Source organism: Harpegnathos saltator, unplaced genomic scaffold (genome assembly GCF_003227715.2).
Source record: "Harpegnathos saltator strain DR-91 unplaced genomic scaffold, Hsal_v8.6 scaffold59, whole genome shotgun sequence".
In the NCBI taxonomy this organism is placed as follows: domain Eukaryota; kingdom Metazoa; phylum Arthropoda; class Insecta; order Hymenoptera; family Formicidae; genus Harpegnathos; species Harpegnathos saltator.
Genome location: NW_020230415.1, coordinates 552,155 through 572,500, shown reverse-complemented (window position 1 = coordinate 572,500; position 20,346 = coordinate 552,155). Strand labels below are relative to the sequence as shown.

The window sequence follows — 20,346 nt, the reverse complement described above, 5'->3', positions numbered from 1 at the left end:
GAGTTGACTGAGAGACAGATAGAAAATCGAAGAGCCACTTCCGAAATTTTGCTTTTGCGGCATGAAAGAAAGAGTTTCCTGCATCGAATTGTTACTGGCGATGAAAAGTGGATATATTTCGAGAATCCCAAACGCAAAAAATCGTGGCTTTCACCTGGCGAAGCATCAACATCGACGGCACAGCCAAATCGCTTCGGCAAGAAGACAATGCTCTGCGTTTGGTGGGACCAGAAAGGAATCGTCTACTATGAGCTGCTGAAAAGAAGCCGGGCGAAAACTGTCAATGGGCATCGCTACCGATCGCAACAACTGATCAATTTGAACCATGCATTGCTCGAAAAACGGCCAGAATGGGATACAAGACACGAACGAGAGATATTGCAGCACGACAATGCTCCGTGCCATCGCACGTCCAGGACACCATCGAAACGCTGAAATGGGATCTGCAACCGCACCCGCCGTATTCGCCAGACCTGGCCCCTTCCGATTATCACTTGTTCCGGTCGATGGCGCATGGCTTGGCTGGGCAACACTTGGCCAATTTCGAAGAAGTGCAAAATTGGTTGGATGAATGGTTTCGGTCCAAAGACGCGTCGCGGTTTTATCGTCGCGGTATTCATGTATTGCCAGAGAGATGGCAAAAATGTGTAGCTAGCGAGGGATGATACTTTGAATAAACCATTTTTTGTATTTCTCTTGAAATTTTCCATTTTTCATTGATCAAAAAAACCCGGAAACTTAGTTGCGCACCTAGTAAATTTCGTAGCGGTATTCAGTAGTACTTTTCTTATACAGCTGAAAATAAATTTTGGATTGTCATGCATCAATTTGTCTTCAATGTTTTTCTAAAAAAGCGGAAGAACTAGATATCATGAACAATTGAAACGTCCTGTAAGATAGGAAATGATCCATACTTCCAATAAAATTTCTCCGATTTTCTTAAAAAAAACTTTTTGGTTATATACATTATAACATAATTCTTTTCAATAGTATTAATATTTATACGCGATTTTTGCAGAATTCTAACTTATAGAATGGAAATCTAATTTATTTTGCAATATTTAGTAAAATATTAAAATAAACATTTAGATACTTTTAGAAGGTAGATTGATAGTGTATAAGTACAAATTATGAAATTAAAATTTTTCTTATTTTGGCCATGTTTTTGTTCATTCGGCCGACTGTGCGGCGGTCCGCACGCCGAGTTCAACGCGGAACAATGAATAATAGATCCACGCACACTCGTTCATCATTACACCCGTGATAAAGAATGCCTACTTTTCTGAAGGAAGTTTCAGTCTCGATCTCGACCTGGATGCATTCTGCAGCTTACGCCTAGGTCTAGCTAGTTTAACTATTTGTGAAACATGACTAAAACATTTTCGATCTTGCCGCTTTTCGAACTGTCGAACGTTCTACAGCTAAATCGTTAGTTTCGTGAGAGACGCAGTTGCGAACGCACATCTGCTTGTCAAATGCATAGATTGATGAAGAAAATTGCATCGCAAGAAAGTCAATCGAGGCACAGATGTCAACGTCGAAAATCTTTCAACTACAGAACGAGATTTCACATTGATTCTCCTCTGTGGGAAAGGAAAGGACAGGATTCACATGTATCAGGTCTCAAGATCAGGATAAGTCTCTTCCTGATCCTGAGACATAACAGGTCCTGTGTTCACATGCTGTGAATGTTTTCTTTCCGCTTGGATAATTCTGTTTTGTAGTTGAAGTTTTGACACTTGGCTTGACATGTGCTTCGACTAGCTTTTTTGTAATACTAATTAATTGTGAGTCTGTAATCTGTGAGCCTTGATAGCTTATCTCTTATTTTTTATATTTTTAGAACTCTTTTAATGAAGACGAACTATTTCAAGCTTTCATCACCTAATAGGGGGAAACACGCGATTCGCGAGCATGGCGGATCTCGTGCTCGCAAGTATTTTGATTGCAGTCCAAATTCATTTTCGCAGGCTATATCGTAGTAAACACGTTCCGTTCATCGCAATGCGCATTCGTGAGCCAAGACGTGTATCGAGATTGTTGTAATCGGCACAAGTCTATACGAATGTGCCCGACAAAGCTCTCAGTCGAGGAGCTCTTGGCATCTTATCGAAGTCCTCTCTATCTAACGCGCGTTCTCATCATTTTTCCTCACATATTTTCATCTTTATATTTATCCATCAATGGATACATAAACGTTACTAAAGCGATAATTATGTTTAGCTTAGCTATATCTCCTTGTTACTCTAACAAAAATGTAGCAGTTATGACATACATGCATATGGTTAACACCACTGGTAGATTCTAAGGAAGAGTTTTGGGGTTAAACTCACCCTCCCTTCTTCCAAATTAAAAGAAATCAGTCTTACTAGATCCGTTTAAAAAATTTAGATATAATGATACAGGCCGATTAACACAGACGCTCGTGAATCAAATTCTTATGTCTAGGATTTACTGCATCCAAATTGTCTGATTTCTGATATACAATGTCCACTATTGTTTGCTGAGAGTCCATTAATGATTACAAAAAATCTCAAAGGTACGGCATTATTGTATTTACGACTGTTTTTCTAATTAAGTTGATAATTTAGCAAATTTTCGTGAATCCCCATAAGGTCAATGTTAAATTAAAATTATATTAACTCAACAACTGGCCTCGTAAATCTGCTGTATACAGCAGAAATAGTGTACAGTGTTTTATGATTACAATACCTATTAACTATCAAAGTTTGAACAATTTGACATTATTTTTATCTTAGGGGTAATACAACTTTAAACAGTTTATTTCTATGAAATTCTGTTAGAGTCTGTAGAAAAATTCTTCTATTGAGTATCGGACGTCGTACATTGAATATCGGACGCAGTGTGAATCCTCCTTTATAAATAAAAAAAGAAACGAAAAAAAAACAGAAGAAACAAAAAAACAGAAAGTGGGACCATAAGTTTCACCACATCCTCGTCGTTGATCCTGGAAATAAGGCTAAGCGTGAAATACAGAAACATATCAAATAAAACAATTTTAATAAAACCCCCTTCATTATCGACGTTAGGATCCGCTAGTAACACAGCCACACAAAAAAAAAGTGTCTTGATCTGGGGACGAGACATGTGTATTCCTATGTATTTTGACGCGCTGAATCCAAATCCGCTATCAGAAATGGCCCAACGGATCTTGGTTCAACCCTACCCTCAAAAAACACCTAAAAATCACAGAAATATGCGATAAAATTGTAATATACTGCCTGATAGGCAAATTTTCATCTAAAAACCAATGTCTGCAGAGCCTTAACCTTACAATTAACCCGACCTGACCTAACCTAGGTTAACCTAGCCTAATCTAATCTAACCTCACCTCACGTAACCCAACCGAACCGATTGTACTCTACTGCCGGGCAAGCCAATTTTGACACAAAAACCATTGTCTGCGAAGCCTTAACCTACAAAAAATCTAACCTAACCTAACCTTTCTCGGTTGAAGTTGACATGACCGTCCATATGGTCAGCACATTCCTATACGTTTTCGGGGTATTCGAGTTCAATTTTACGGTTTTGTGAAACTTACTTGTATCCCCAACCTCATGACCATTGAATCTTACTTTAAAAAATACCTCTAATTTCTCAAAATTGCTCATTTTGCAATTAAAAGAAGGACATGTGCTCAAAATATGTATATATATGAGCATGACATTTCAAATGTTTCTCGCGTCGCAGTTTATGAACTCGGGGTCACAATTTATATTCTTTTTCATGTTCAAATGAAATCTAACTTGTCATTCATATCAAATTAATTAACAAATTGTCTTCAATCTATTTTCTTTCTACTATACCGTGTTCTTTTTTCTTCGAAGGATCTATGCAAAAGGTTTCGCTTACGTTTCTTCCCTTTTACATTCATTTCTCTTTTCAGCATCCAGCAAAAATTTTTGCTGGATGCTGAAACAGGACAATGGTTAATTGTAAGGTTAAGGCTCTGCAGACATTGGTTTTTAGGTGAAAATTTGCCTGTCAGGCAGTATATCACAATTTTCTCGCATATTTCTGTGATTTTTAGGTGTTTTTTGAGGTTAGGGTTGAACCAAGACCCGTTGGGCCAATTCTGATAGCGGATTTGGATTCAGCGCGTCAAAATACATAGGAATACACATGTCTCGTCCCCAGATCAAGACACTTTTTTTTTTGTGTGGCTGTGTAATTAACACTATACATATAGCAATACAAAAATAGAGTTCTCTTGACTGTAATTCTTTCATTATACGATTGCGTAGTTACAAATGTCGAATACACAGGTCTGTATGATTTTGCGTTTTGGATTTCAAAGGTCATTTCCTACGTAATTTTGTCCGCTGAATACGAATCCAGCCTTAGAATTTCTCTATCACGTCAGGTTTTCGAGATAATTAGGTTTAAATATTCAAAAAATGCCAATTTTGACTATATTCAACCAATTATTGCGAACAAAGTAACTTTTTCTCAACAAATTCGCTAACGGTATCTTAATGTACTATTCTTCCCCTTTAAAATCATATAAAATTTTTTATCTTACGATTATTTTTGACGGAGATGCTGAAGTTTATTGATATTGAAGTTTATAAGACTCACAGCACATTATAGACATTATGTGACAGTCTATTTCTCTAGCATGACTTGAATTGATAAATTTGTTATTACAAAAACTATGAAAAATCAAAACTAATAAAATGGAAGAAAATATAGTACTTTATAGTACACAGTGAGAAAAAAATAAAAGCACAAAAATAGGATTCTTTAAAAGTTATTTTTATAATACTACAGGGTGTCTCATTTTAAAAAACGCACCTCGATAATTCTTCAACGAAACATTTTCAGCAAAAATGTTTCGGACAAAAGTTGTAGGGGTCACTGGGGGCCATCGACCAGTGACCTCGAACTTAACCTCGAAGTCGATTTTCAAGGTCAGGTTAAGGCCAACTTAATTTTTTTAAATGAAAACCGCCATTTTTTATTATATCATCTTTTTCTACCAATTAATTTGACTGAAACTTTTGTCTGAAACATTTCTTTATTTACCTAATATGTTTTGAGATATTTAAGGAAAACTTGATGACTTTTTCAATACTTGAAACTTACGATATCTCGCTATTTGTCGGAAGAAAAAATGATACTAGATTTTTTACTCTATTTGGTCTCAAGAATATATTGTCACGATAGTTTCCTAACTTTTGTTAACTTATTGACTTTTGGAAATTTCAAAATCATCAAATTAACAAAAGTCAGAGTGCTATTGTAATAATATATTATTGAGACCAAATAGAGTAAAAAAGTCTAACAGCATTTTTTCTTCTGACAAATAGTTGGCGAGATATCGTAAGTTAAATATTGAAAAATGGTTCCGAGTTTTCCTTAAATATCTCAAAAAATATTAGGCAAATAAAAAAATGTTTCAGACAAAATTGTTCGAATTAATTGATAGAAAAAGATGATATAATAAAAAATGGCGGTTTCCATGGTAAATATTCACCTTTACATAGCCCGCGTGAAATGACCTCCGGTTGACCTTGATGTTAACCTTAACCCTTAAGGATATCAATGTCATAAACTTTTCCCATCGCTCGTTCTGCATTAAAAAATTATTAACAAAAGAAGTTTTATAAATTGAACGTAATCTTTCGACAATATTCTATGTACTTAATGAAAAGAATTTTGAGTAAATTTGTTATAAACGTCAAAGAAACTCCTTGTAATCCTTGCAGTACACATATATGCGCGGGGGAGGGGCTCTGCCCCTCCCCCGCACCCTCTCCCCAAAAAAAACTAACCCTAACCTAACCTAACCTAACCTATCTATTGAAATGTGGTAAATTATACATTCTTATGTTGTTTTTCCTTTAGGTTAGGTTAGGGTTAGTTTTTTAGAGGAGGGGGTGCGGAGCCCCTCCCCCCGCGCATATACGTATACCTTTTTCTTTTAACTTTTCACATAATTACTTCTATATCCAACAAATCTGTTGCACTTATGTAACTTCTTTGCATAACTTTTTAATAAACAATGAGCAACGGCTAATATATAATATAACAATAGTAAGAAGATTAATAATGAAGATTAATAATGAATATCGAGCACGACGAAGCGCGCGAAACATATAAGCGTGCCAAAGACAGGTCTTTTCTGATTCCAGATCATCATTATAAAACTAGCTACCGCTGTTACTTCTCACATCCAATGGAGTTATAAAAATTGGAGTTATAAAAATGTCAAGGTTCATACTCTATAAACACGTATCTTCTATTATACATTATCTTACATACAACACACACTGCATGTGTATATGTATGATACAAGATATGTATATGTATAATAAGTTAAATAAATATGTATAAAGTTTAAAATCTTTATCACTGTTTTTCTCAGAAGTTATTACTTCTATAGTAAAAATGCGTAAAACATAAAATCTATATTTTGAAGAGACTTACAATTTTTACTTGAAACATTTTTTGAAATTTCCAGTATTTGATAAAATAATTGACAAAAATGTTAATTTTTAATTTTTGTTAATAATTTTTTAATGAAGAGCGAGCGACGGGAAAAGTTTATAACTTTAACATCCTTAAGGGTCAAGGTTAACATCAAAGTCAACCGGAGGTCATTTCACGCGGGCTATGTAAAGGTGAATATTTACCAACGATTATTATTCATGTCTATTTATAACTTGTTTTATTCGATAGAAATATTTTTTGTATCAGTTAAATATGACAATCGATGGCATTTGTTAAAGACGTCAACTTTATGAATATCTTGCGACCTTAATATATTGAGTCTGGGAAAAAGTTCGTGGCGTTTTTTTAGTAAAATTCAACTGGTTTTCTTATAGTGTGAAAATGAATTTATTTAAACCAAATATGCTCCATTATTATCGACAATGTTTCGCCATTTTTCGGGTAGAGCCATGATGCCATCGGTGAAGAACTTCTGTGGTTTCTAGTTGAAAAACTGAATCAAGTGGTTTTCACAGGCTTCTTTTGAAACCAGCTTAATTCCATTGAGAGAGTTCTGCAGAGATCGGAACAAGTGATAGTCAGAGAGTTACTATGTCTGGACTATATGGTGAATGCATCAAAACTTCCCAACCAAGCTCTCGCGATTTTTGACGGGTCATCAAAGAAGTGTGTGGTCGGGCGTGTCATGATGGAAGACAACACCTTTCCTATTATTCAATTCGAGCCGTTTTCTTTCAATTGCCTGGCGTAATCTCTCTAGTTGTCCACAGTAGAGTTGAGAATCAATGGTCTGACCAATTGGAAGTAGCTCATGGTGGACGATTCTCTTCCAGTTCCACCACACACACAGCGTCACTTTTTTCGGCATCAATCCTGGCTTCGCGAACGCTTGTGACGGCTCACCATCCCTTGTCCACGATCTTTTACGCTTCCGATTGTCGTACATAATCCATTTTTCATCACCGGTTATGACACCTTTCAGAAATGGCTTGATTTCATTGCGTTTCAGCAGCGCATCGCAGATGTTAATTCGGTCTATCATGTTTTTCGCGCTCAACTCATGAGGAACCCATACATCGAGCTTCTTTTTGTAGCCAGCTTTGTGTAAATGGTTCAAAACAGTTTTGTGGTCAATGCTTAGCTCCATACCAATATCGACACTGCTGATATGCTTATCTTGCTGGACTTTTTCAAGAATTTCATCAGTTTTTTCAGTGATTGGACGACCAAAGCGTGACTCATCTTTCACATCAAAATTACCAGAACGAAAGCGAGCGAATCATTTCCGCGCAGCAGATTTTGATAAAATACCTTCACCGTACACAGCACAAATGTTTTCACAAGCCTGCGCAGCGTTCTTCCCTTTGTCGTAATAATATTGCAAAATATAGCGCAATTTTTCATTACTTTTCTCCATTTTCAAACGCAAACAACTTTCTAACCACTGCACCAATTTCGATGTTTATACACTCAAAGTAACGCTTAAAGTGTCACCTTTCTGTGCGTCGCGCTGCTCGCCATTATAAATCTAAATCCGCTCCGGAGGAAGTTTTCGCGACGCGTATTTCTTAGACAATAAAATGTTATGCAAATCCCGCTGTGTTCTTCGATCGGTTGTGAGCCGAGACATCGGATGTGCGACATAATATTGCCCGAGAAGCGCGATCCCGTTTAATTGCGAAGCTAACACGCGATACTTTGCGCGACGCGTCAAGTTTGTTTTACATCTCGTACGTCTCTTCGCGATTCATTCGTCTAACGAATGGTCGGCGCAAAATATTGATAAGATTAACAAACGGCGATGAAGCGGCCGTTGTTGCGCGAGCGGACTGCAATTGCACGATGAATCAACACAAGCAAGGTGATTTTTATTCAATCAATCGAGCGTTAATTAGATACTCACTAGAATTAATCACGCGTGCGCGCGCGTCAATGAGCCCGATAATGAACGACGCATCAATGCGAAAAATACACCATGAATGATGAAAGATCGCCATGGGATAGCGGAGTGTGCAATTTTATATTGCGATAATCACTGGAATATTGCGCGACGGCAGGAATAAGATTCAAATACAAGCGAGTTACTTCTATTTTATCACGCGGCTAACGAACCAAACATTCGTTACTCTCGCGTTCGGACGGTGACATTCATATCGCGTTGTAACGGAGCGATATCGTTTTATCTGCTCCCTATCGATAAGAGGAGAACGTATTTCTCTATGTTTAATCCATGCGTTACGTCTCTGTCGAACAGTTTTCAATACACTTCTTTTTTTTTTCATTTCTTCTTTAACCAAATAGCATTATCGAATGTCATTTGCTCTCATCGAACGTTATTTGCTCTCATCGAGTGTTTAAGACAATATTAACAACCAAGAGTCGTTTGTTTCAATGTTTGATGAAATATTTTACCGGGAACTTTCGCCGAAGTATTTGAATAACATTACGCAATAATAGCGATTAAAACTATAAATGAAACGGTGTAATTAATTTCGAGCGCATGGATTCGAAATTATCCCGGCAGGAAGTGCGAGTTTCACTAATTGATGATTTAAATCCTTCTTCAGTCAATAACGAACAGAAGAATAACGAATAACCTATAGCGAAAAATGACTCGTCGATCGATGTCGAAAAGTTCAAACCGACATCGTTTCGAGTCGATCGATGAGTTATTTCTCACTAGGGAAATCCCGAAAATCACCCACGCGCCTAACTATAAATTTAAAGCGCGAAAAATTTGAATAACATTAATATACATATATATATATATAACGTTATTTTTTTATTAAGTTTTTTATTCAATTTCTGCGTTGGTAAAACTCCATTTAAGGCCATTCATTTGAAATATCACTTGAAATATTTCCGGCAAAAATTCATGGCAGTAGGGCGTAGGTGATTTTCGGAAGTTCAGCCGGAGGAACGAGGTCTTTCGGCGCCTATGTGAAGTTAATTCGTCACAACAACGCAAATCGTATTTCACTACTTTGCGCTTCGTTTGCCAAAACGCCCAGTTATCAGCGAGACCCGTAGCCTCCCCGAACACTCTACACTTCTCACAGCAGCTTGGTCGCACCGTGTATTTTACTTTGACGATGATTCGCTAGATAGCGCCTCATGCTCCATGATCCGCGTCTTTGAAACATCGACATCGTCACGTTCCAACGATGCAATTCGATTCACTCGCGAGATCCACGCGAGATCGAGCATCGCACGAATTGTTGCGCGAACACGAAACCCGCTCCTTCCCTTTACCCCCCATAAACATTCACATAATCCGAACGACAAACAATATTTGTCCTTGGAGTAATACCGATGCGCCCGCGCTGATAACGCGGTTTATCATCGCCCGCTCCAAATCATACGATGGAACATCGCGATCGCGCGTTATCTGCGATCAATCGCTACTGGATACACTTATCGACCGATAATAGTATGCATCATGATCACGGAGGAGTTAAAATATGACAAAAATTTACGACAAAAGTAACGAATTTACTCGACAGAAGACAACGGTCCGGCTGCTCAAGACGAACGCAACCGTGTCTATTCGGGCTGTTGAAATGAAAGCTGTACAGTTATTTCGAGTCCTTCGCTCCGAATTTGATTCTTCCCTCGACCATATTTCTCTTTCTCTCTTTTGCTCTATGTATCGAGAGAGAAAGAGAGAGAGAGAGAGAGAGAGAGAGAGAGAGAGAGAGAGAGAGAGAGAGAGAGAGAGAGAGAGAGAGAGAGAGAGAGAGAGAGAGAGAGAGAGAGGGAGAGGGAGAGGGAGAGGGACAAAAAGTGCGTTAAACTACGGTTAAATCACGGTCAGCTTTAAACGACGTCGAAAGACCGCTCTTATATTACAGAGGGAAAAATATTCTCTCATTCGAAGAAGAGAGACGAATAACTTTTGTCGGTACACACATTGTGTATCGGGTCTTTTTACCTTCCTTCAGTTCTCTCGCTTCGCTCTGCGTGATCCCGCGTCTCATTCTTTCTCTACTCCGTGCCTCTCCATGCCTCTTCTGACTAACCCCACGTCACGGTGACGTCGCTTTTACCGCCCTCCTGCCGTCGGCCTCGACAACATCCGCATCCTCCTTCGTCGTTCGTCGCGTCGTTCGTTCTCTCTCGTCGTGCGCTGGCAGACAACGCAGCGACGGTTATAAAAGCCACCGCTCACGGCGCGGCGCGCATCAGTCGTTCGGTCGGTTGCGGTGCAGATTAGTGATTGTATTTCAACGAAGGGAGCGATTTCACAAGAGAGACGCAGTGTATACCATACACTTTCACGTGCACGCACGCACGCGCATACACACACACACACACACACGTGCGTGCGCGCGCGCGCTCGAAGCATTGTGACGAAACCGATCGTGAGAAGAAGCATACAGCGCAGATAGAAGAGAGCGAGGCAGGATATATAGTGTGCTGCACTAAGCGCGACGACGACGATCTTCGCGCGTCTCCGAGATCACGCTCGCATGGCATTCGGCGCACCAGGACGGCGGTGGCCTCGTACGCGTGTCGACAGGGCGCTATGAAGTAACACGACGAGAGCACGAGCAGGTCGACGAAGTGGCGGCGACGGCGGCGGCGAAGACGACAACGTCCTGATTCCAAGCGTCCGCGCTCAGTCCTCAGTGTAGGCTAGCCGGTCGCTCGGCGGTCGTTGTCTCAACATCGACATCGCGACACAATAACTATAACCTTCTCAATTCGGCGAACGAATGCTTACACGCGAGCGTACATCGACGACGAAGACCGGTGCTGCACTGGCTACTCCTTCTCTCCACTTGCGTGTAATCTAGACGGCGGCACGCGTCTTCGAGCACGTCGTCGTGATAACATCGTCTTCCACGAGGTGTGCGCGCTGTCCTCAGTCTCGACGACCAGGACTGATCTCGTTGTCGCGCGCGCAGAGACAACGAGGAGGTTAGCCGCGGCGGAGAGCGAACGCTCTCGACTTTCCTCAACGCGGCTTGGACGCGGCACACGGTCGCACGCGTCATCTCCGTCGGCAAAGGCCTCTCCTTTGGGGCTCCTCGACGTTGACAGCAGCAACAGCGCTTGTTAATCGTTGACTCGTGGTGAAAACTCGCGGCGATTTTGACAGGAGGCTTGACGGAACGCGCGACAACAAACATGGCGGCCACGCTGGCGGACGCGTGCATCGACTGCAACTGCACCGACGTGCTCGACATCCTGCACGACGTTTACGAAGGGCTGGACACGACGTGGCCGTGGAACGACATCGACGGGCTCTTCGTTTACCGGCCATGGGTGTTCTCGCTGTTGGGGAGCACCATGGTCGGCCTCACGGGCATCTTTCCCTTGTGGCTCATCCCCATACAAGACGGCGTGGATCTGAAAACCGGCGGTAGGTCGTGTGTTTCTCTATTTATCCTGTCTACCTGCTTCTCGATCTCGCGGTCAAAGTCGCGCTGCGTGTCAATTAGTGACACGACGTGCAGGATTGTTGCCGAATAAAAATACAATCGGATCGATGACGGTCAACACGAGATATCGCGCGGTTGCGAATGGCCGAGTAATTATTCAAGTTTGGGCAAACGCCAAGGGCCGGACAGTCTGAGCCAAAACGCTGACTCTCCGGGAATAGTTCAATGTTTAACGTTCGTCTGTAACTTTGGTAATCACTTCAATGAACTCGCTCAACTGATATTTCGCATTGTTGCTTATTGGCCCGCTTGATTGTTTCTCGCTGGTACGCCTGAGAGCCTCGACAAAAAATATAATTGATTTTGATTTTTGACCCACGGATTTAGAGCCCACGGTAGAAAACTGACTGAAAATTCGCGTGAATGAAGCGTGAAAGTAAGAGCGAAATGAAAAGTAATTGAAATTACAACAGCAATTAGAAGCGAGATCGTCATGTGCAACGCGATCGGAGCAACACATCAATTCAACACCGGTGGAAATCCGGTGGATCAACTCTTCTTCCGGAGCATGACTTTCAGAAAAAAGATAGTTCTTCTTCCGCGCTCCTCAGTTGAATAATTCAATTTCGACTGTCTCGTACAATGATGCGAATGGTGGTTTCTCTTTACTTTGTAATGCGAGAACCGAGCCCATCGTGATTATCTCGCAGCAGATATACTTTTAATCTGTCGTTTCGATTTTATCGCTCGTTGCGCAACTCCATTCTATGAAGACGACGCGTCTCGAGTGGTCAATTTTACCGAGAGACAAAGAAGCATTTCGCGGCGCGAATGAATGTGCTATCTCGTGCTCTCGTCTCGCGTGAAACCGGAATACCGCGACTGCAATGTGCATAATCCGCTCTATATGAATTAGGTATGTGAATTGACTCGAAGAAAAGAGATGCGTATAATCATCAGGAATTTTCTTGTTTGATAGAAAAACGAGCGCGACATCGCGACCGTCCATGTTATTGTTATAATTATCATATGTTTCCATAGTCACGGTCTAACCGGCGCATCCCGGTGGTGTGCAGCAGCGAGAACTCGGTTGCGAGACTAGGTGCATTAATAATGCGCGGCTCCCCTTCTCGCGTCACGAAAATCTCGGGACGCGATGATAACGACGAAAACCGTCGCGCGATTCGCCCGGCTTATCCGCCGGGAAATCGAATCACCGCGCAATAACCGCTCAATGGCCGACCGTTGGCGAAATTGTGAAACCCGATTGCCTTGGCATTGAGAAGCCTGCGTGGCACAGGGGTTCTCAAAGCTGCTCGTTGCTCTTTGTACGCCCGCCACCGATGATGCAAAGCGACGAGAGAGCGCGCTTGAACGGAAGCAAAGAGCGAATCGGATTCTAAATTAAAAACTCTTGGTCCGCGCCTCGTTTGTCCGCGACCGCTTTAATTCGCTCCTCTAAAAACTCTCTCGGCGCAGCGCCCAGAATTCCTCGTTCCTCGATTGCCGCCTTGCCGTGTTTTTCCTCAGACGCAAGTCTGCAATTTTAATGCATTTCGCTCTGCACGGTTTTGTGCTTCTCGCGTAGAATCAGCCGCAGTGCATGCGGAACCAACGTGCGCGACCGAGATGGTTCGCTGTAATGTTGCCATCTTAGCGAATATAATCATTGTTTTTGCGTTGCGTTACGTTGAACGACCATCGTCTTGTCTATTTCCACGACTCGCTCGCCAATTCTCTCTCTCTCTCTCTCTCTCTCTCTCTCTCTCTCTCTCTCTCTCTCTCTCTCTCTCTCTCTCTCTCTCTCTCTCCCTCCCTCCCTCTCCCTCTCTCCCTCTCTCTCTCCCTCTCCCTCTCTCTCCCCCCCTCTCTCTCTCTCCCCCATCTCCCTCTCTCCCCCTCCCATTTCTCTGTCTCCCCCTCCCTCCCTCCTCCTCTCCCCCTCTCTCTCTCTAACTCTCTCTCTCTCTCCCCTCTCTCCCCCGTCTCTCTCTCTCTCTCTCTCTCTCTCTCTCTCTCTCTCTCCCTCTCTCTCTCTCTCTCTCTCTCTCTCTCTCTCTCTCTCTCTCTCTCTAACTCTCTAACTCTCTAACTCTGTTTATCGCTTATAATATTAGAAGTATTATATATGTATATGACCTCCTTGGCCTACTCTCTCTTTCGCTCGGAGGATACAATGAAGATGATCCTGCTCAAGACCAAGCAAATAGCCTTACGGAAACAAGTCCCCGCGAATTCGTGTTCCAGAACTCGCGATTATTATCTTTCTAAATGGATGATGTTTACTCAATTAACGGTGTTCACTGAAGCGTGCACAGTAAAAGAGAGTGGGGGGGGGGGATAGAGAGAGAACCACTTGAAGCAACATCGTGTTTGTTTATAATTGACTCATGCCTTCTACTCGACAGTACGTAGCGTCGAGAGACAGATCGATTTTGATTGCTTCGACAATATTTTTCGCGCAACGACAACCAAGTTTTATTTTTAAACCCGACTTTTGTCTCCCTCGTTGCTGAATTTCAGAGCTGAGCCTTTGCCGTGGTGTGTCAACTTTTTTTTTATCACCGTGGTGTGATAAAGAGATGAGTCACTTGTGGTTTAAAAAATATTCAACAAGTCTCAATTATTTCTCGGAGTTGTCACGATGCGCGATATAGGAAAAAATTTAAATATAACGACGTTAAATGCAATGCTTTCTCGTAAAATGAGCAGAAATCTTGCGTCTCGTTATATACTTGCAATGTCGCCATGAACTATATAAAAAATACATGTATATACATACATACATTTATATAGACATTTATACGGTGTTTTTATAAACATGCTGTTGACCTGATGGCGTGCAAAAGCCGAGGTCGTATTATACGTGCTCTACATCGAAAAAAAATCAAGCAGCTTACATAATCGCGCGATACTTCGCGTAAACGCCGTAAAAAAGCAAAACGTAGCAAGCACGAAGAATAAACACGATTTTTTAATCGCGACGGTTTTTCACTCCCGCAATGCTATCAATTTTCGCGTCAACGCGAGGCAGCTCCTTCTCCCTTCGATTGTAACAATTCACAGGAAATTCATGTTAACGAGTCAGTCTCAACGAAAACACAAAGATCGCGTCCCCTAGAATATATTTCACCGAACGCGCGCGCGCGTTTGCTCCTTCCTTTCTTCTCTTTGAAACGTAAGCTCGTTTTACATCGTTCAATTTGAGAACCCGAAGAAAGGAAACACACGAAAAACCGCGAACGTGTTTTCTCGCCGCGTTGGACATTCGCGAGCTGCAAAGTCACAGGACACTCGTCTGTTGGTTTTCGAGCGCGACGAGGCATATATTATACACCCAAAAAAAGTAATTTCAGAACAAGCGGAATCATCTATATTTTAATTCTTATACATGGTCTTAAGAGGATTCCTCTAAGATTAAGAGGAAAATATTATAAACACATTATTCTTAAAGTTAGGGGGATTATATGTTATATATATAATGCCAATCTTATTGATTTTAATATGAATTTCCTCTTGTACACAGACTATTTAATCTCTTTTTAAAAGGATTATTATTTATTCTTACTGGTTATATATTAGTTATTTTGAAACAATTACCGTAATGTATAGCTAAAAGTAACATATTCTATAAACATAGATGTACTTCTGATATCAGTTCTACAATAAGGTACAAATGAAATAAGAACATCATAACAAACAAATCTCCAGTCAGTTTTGTTATGGACTTCATAGCTATAAAGATGTTTATCATAAGTAATTATATGAAATATAGTTAAACATCGTTAAGAGAAATTCATTATGGACTTCATAGCTACAAAGATGTTTATCATAACCAATTATGAAACATAGTTAAGAGAAAGAATATATTATTCAACTTCTTGCAGTAGATTATAAACTGTGTTTGACCAAATATTGGTAAATTATATTCGTTATATATTACAGCAACACATATACCTTTTTTAAGAAGCGTTCCACATATTCTGACCCATGAGCATATGATTATTTTTTTTGTATCAGTAGAGCATGACTGAACGAAAGAAGTCGACATTCAAATCAATAGATTCATTCTTCATATAAGAGAAAAATTAATTGATATAAGAGGGAATCTTCTTGAAATAAGAGGAAAATAGGACATCTAATAAATTTTAGATGAATGATTCACTTTAATCGAAAGAGTCCTTTTTCTGTAAAAGGCTTCGCTTAGAATATGAAACTACGGAAAAAATTACTTTACAAATAGAATACTTTTTTTTTGGGTGCACTTTATGCTTTTCTTGTGTGCGATTGAGTATCACCCGATAGAGCCGAATGCACGCGCACTCGCTTAAAAACAGATCGTCCGGCCATGTGCAGCGGATCTACTAACTGCGCACGAGATAATTGGAAGGCTGTCGACGGTGACAGTTGCCAACAAGACGTTGTTGCCGGCGCGTTGTAACGATATCTTACTGCGAATCGCGAGCTGCATATCGTACGCGAAAAAAATGGCGCAATTCCGTTAAAAAGCATTATTAATTAATGACCACCATGTATTCGTTGTACAAAGAACAGTGTGGTAATACTGGCACAAAGTAGCGATTATAATTAACGATATGCGCATATATTAAAGCCATAGTAAAGTCACAGTGGGAGAAACTGGATCAAGACGAGCAAAGCTTGTGTTTTTTTTTGTGTATTTCACTTGTGATGATGATAACGTTTATTTTATTGCAAGCCGTATTCCAAAACAGATACTTGTCAGTGCCTAGCAAATTTATGTGTTATAATCGCTCGCTCGAAGGCCGAACAAAAGGCAAGGCGGCGGCTTTGTGCAGCTGGTACTGACTCTCTTGCCTTGTTATACCTAAAAATATATTTAAAGACTAAAACTTGAAGCTACATCTAGCTTGAAACTTGGGAATTTACATTGCACGCAATATACATGTATTCATTATAAGAGAAACGCTGGAAAAGGAATTGCAGAATGTGCTTTTAGGAGATTCAGGCGGAGTTTTTCCTACGAAAGTCGCGTGGAATTTTTTCTACATGACTCTTGCTTCAGCTCGGGCTGCACAGTCTGCTTTAATGCAAACGTTAAGGCTGCCTTGGTATAAATGCCGGGCTTGTTGTTGCATCGCGTCGCGCAAAAAACTTGTTGCGTAACATGGTCGAAGCGCGTTCTCATCTAACGAAGCGCTTTCGAAATGCTCGAACGTCGGTGGCGGCGTTACGACTCTGAAATTTTACTTGCTGCTGTTTGCACGTTGCACTTACACATCCTCGCGTGCACGCACGTGTACGGGCGCGTAATTATGTGTCATTTCCATGGCCGAGCGGATTATTTCGGCAATTGAAAACCGTAATTAGTCCAGCGCGCGATAATTGCGAGCTGTTAATGCGGGCGCACGGAATCGAAGTCGCGCTTACGCAAGAGCGGACGAAATGACCCACGAAATGAATGACAGGAAACAGCCGTGTAGCTAAACAAAGGCTGCCGATCGATGTCTGCATAATGACTCGTGTCGGAGTCGCCGGCCACATTTTACGCGCCGAGAAAGGAAGAGAGAGAGAGAGAGAGAGAGAGAGAGAGAGAGAGAGAGAGAGAGAGAGAGAGAGAGAGAGGGAAGTAGACACGAAACTCGAAGGTCATGGAACTTGCGCGACTGCTGTATGCTAAATGGAATTTCCAATCCGTTTGCAAAGGATGCCTCTCAATCCAGACGTTGGCCGCGAGCAGTTGAGGAGAATTCTGCCGTCTCCACCGAAAGGAAAAGAGACAAAGGACAAGAAAGAGACCCTCTCGCGAGGGCGCGCGCGGTCTCACTCTCCCGCTGTTTGTTATCATCCGTTTCTCGCCGGTAGACGAGAGACGAATAAACATTCAACGATGGAACTATGAGCTTTTGCCTTTCCGACGCATCAATTAACGCGCAACATAATCGTCGTAAACACAAGACGCGAAGCGCGTGTCGTGATGACCTTCGTCTCGACAGTTCTCGATATCGTTACATCACGGCGTTCGATTGCCGGTAATTCTCCCTCGGTGATCTCCGACGACGTGAACGATCGTATCGTTCGCCGCTAAGTTTCCTATCGACCGACTGCCGGGTCTGTTAAGGTGACAAAAAAGGAGGAAGGTTTTTGTATGCGTTGTGCAAAAACGCGTGTCGCACGAGCGTCGGCGGCGCGGCGGTGCTCTCCGAGAAAAAGGATCTCGTTTGCGTCGAGATAGTCGCGATAGCTACGATCGGAATCGATTTCCTCTCGACCGCTCTCTGCTGACTTTAATTAACTTTCACATGGAATTACGTCGGCACGATGCGATTCCGCGCGATGTTAGGCGAGACGTTCATTGCACCCACTCGTTTCGCTCGTCCTTTACGTCCCTTACGCGGGGATAATTTTTTTTCGTCGCGTATTCGTCGCGTATTCGTCGCGTTCGTTTTTCGCGACTCACTCTCCTCCCTCTCCCTCTCTTTCTCGGCTTTTTTTTTCTTCATCATTCGCCGAGCACGTAACGTCGCACAAAGCGAACCCATCGAACTAATTGCCAAAGGACGCGTAATCAACTCGCTGACGATATTGGCACGGCGTTTTTCCTCCGACCGAGCGGTTGAGGCGGGAATCTAATTTATTTCAAACGCGACGTTACGTCCTGCGGAAGAGAGCGAATGATAGGGGACATTATCTTGATACTCTCTCATTGGAGTAACATATACATCATAACTTTCCCCGCTATCTCGCGCTTTCCGAATCAACGACGATTCTTAAGTCACGCGACTGGAGATTAACGGTGAGCATTACTGCCGCCGAACTTTAACGGCCTGAAGTTCGGCGCAAATGTAGAAAGTTACGGGAATTCGCTCGTTCCTTGCTCCCCCCACCCTTACACCCTTGCACAAAAAGTGATATTGCGGCATGTGACTTGTTTGATCGGCGATTAAATCGCGTTCCGCCGCCGCCGCCGACGACGATAAAATCCTGCAACGTCGCGTTGACTTTCTCGACTCTCGATACGGAGTCCCGTCCCGTATAAAATTGCAACCGAACTTTACATCACAGAAGCACGACCTACCCCCATCGCCGGGGAGACAAGTGAAGAAATAGAATTGTCACTTTTTATCTGGCGAGATTTCGCGCGAGGTAAATATGTAAAAAAGAATACATCTCACTGATTTTTTTCATTTTTAAATACGTTATAAAGGATGAAATTCTTAGTGACTTTTCCGAATACAATTATATGGGGGTCGCTTATAATATCTGAGATATTTGACTTTAAAGTTTTATAATTGTACGTTGAAGTATATTTGAAGTAGACAAGCAGTTTTCATTCACTTTAAATATAGGAAACAGTACATATAAGCGGGAGAGGGGCTCCCCGTCCCTCCCCCACACCCCCTTCCCAAACAAATCCTAACCTAACCTAACTTATTTCATCTTTATATATTTTTGGATATTGTTGAAAAAAGTTCTCTTAAGATCTATCACCTGGCTCAACTTAACGTATTATAATCTGCATATAATTAGGTGTTGTGGCTTTTAAGGAAATATTTTCAACATCGTCCAACAATATATAAAGATGCAATAAGTTAGGTTAGGTTAGGATTTTTTTGGGGAGGGGTTATGAAGGAGGGGTGGAGCCCCTCTGTCGCTTATATCAGGTGTAGTAAAAAGAAATCCATTATTTTTCCAATAGATGGCTTTAGTTATCTGTATCTCGCGTTGTATAAGTCCGATCGGGTTCCACTGGATGGCATTAGAAAGATGAGATTTCTACTAAAAAAACTTTTTTGACAGTTTTGTGATTAGTTGACTCAGTTTTGTTTGAACGCGCGTCAAAGATGGACACTAGCAAAGAGAAAATACGCTATATTTTACAGTTTTTCTTCGATAAAGGCGAAAACGCAAGCCAGGCGGCTGAAAATGTGAATAGTGTTTATGGTCCTGATACTGTAACAGCCAATCACGCGCAATTTTGGTTTCGTCGATTCCGTTCCGGTAATTTCGATGTCAAAGATGCACCACGCACTGGAAGGCCAATTGTCGAAAATATCGATAAAATCATGGACATTGTCGAGTCCGACCGTCATGTAAGCACTGTTTCGATTGCCCAAGAGCTAAAGATTGCACAAAAAACCGTTTGGAACCATTTGAATAAGGCTGGATACAAAAAGAAGCTCGATGTATGGGTGCCACACGAGTTAACGAAAAAAAACCTCATGAACCGAATTTCCATCTGCGAATCGCTGCTGAATCGCAACAAAATCGACCCATTTCTGAAGCGGTTGGTCACTGGTGATGAAAAGTGGATCACTTACGACAACGTCAAGCGAAAACGGTCGTGGTCGAATCGCGGTGAGCCGGCGGAAACGGTGGCCAAGCCAGGATTGACGGCCAGGAAGGTTTTGCTGTGCGTTTGGTGAGATTGGCAGGGAATTATCTACTATGAGCTGCTCCCCTACGGCAAAACTCTTAACTCGGAACTGTACTGTCAACAATTGGACCG

At 41.7% G+C, this 20,346-nt stretch overlaps 1 protein-coding gene across 1 annotated transcript in view; it reads left to right on the top strand.

The window, feature by feature from the left end:
- Positions 1–10,465: 10,465 nt before the first annotated feature.
- Zip99C (Zinc transporter Zip99C) overlaps positions 10,466–20,346 on the top strand; it is a 32,329-nt gene continuing 22,448 nt past the window's right edge. Inside the window, exon 1 of the mRNA XM_011155163.3 lies at positions 10,466–11,839. Coding sequence (XP_011153465.1) covers positions 11,605–11,839 — 235 coding nt within the window. The 5' untranslated portion in view covers positions 10,466–11,604. The remainder of the gene's footprint in view (positions 11,840–20,346) is intronic.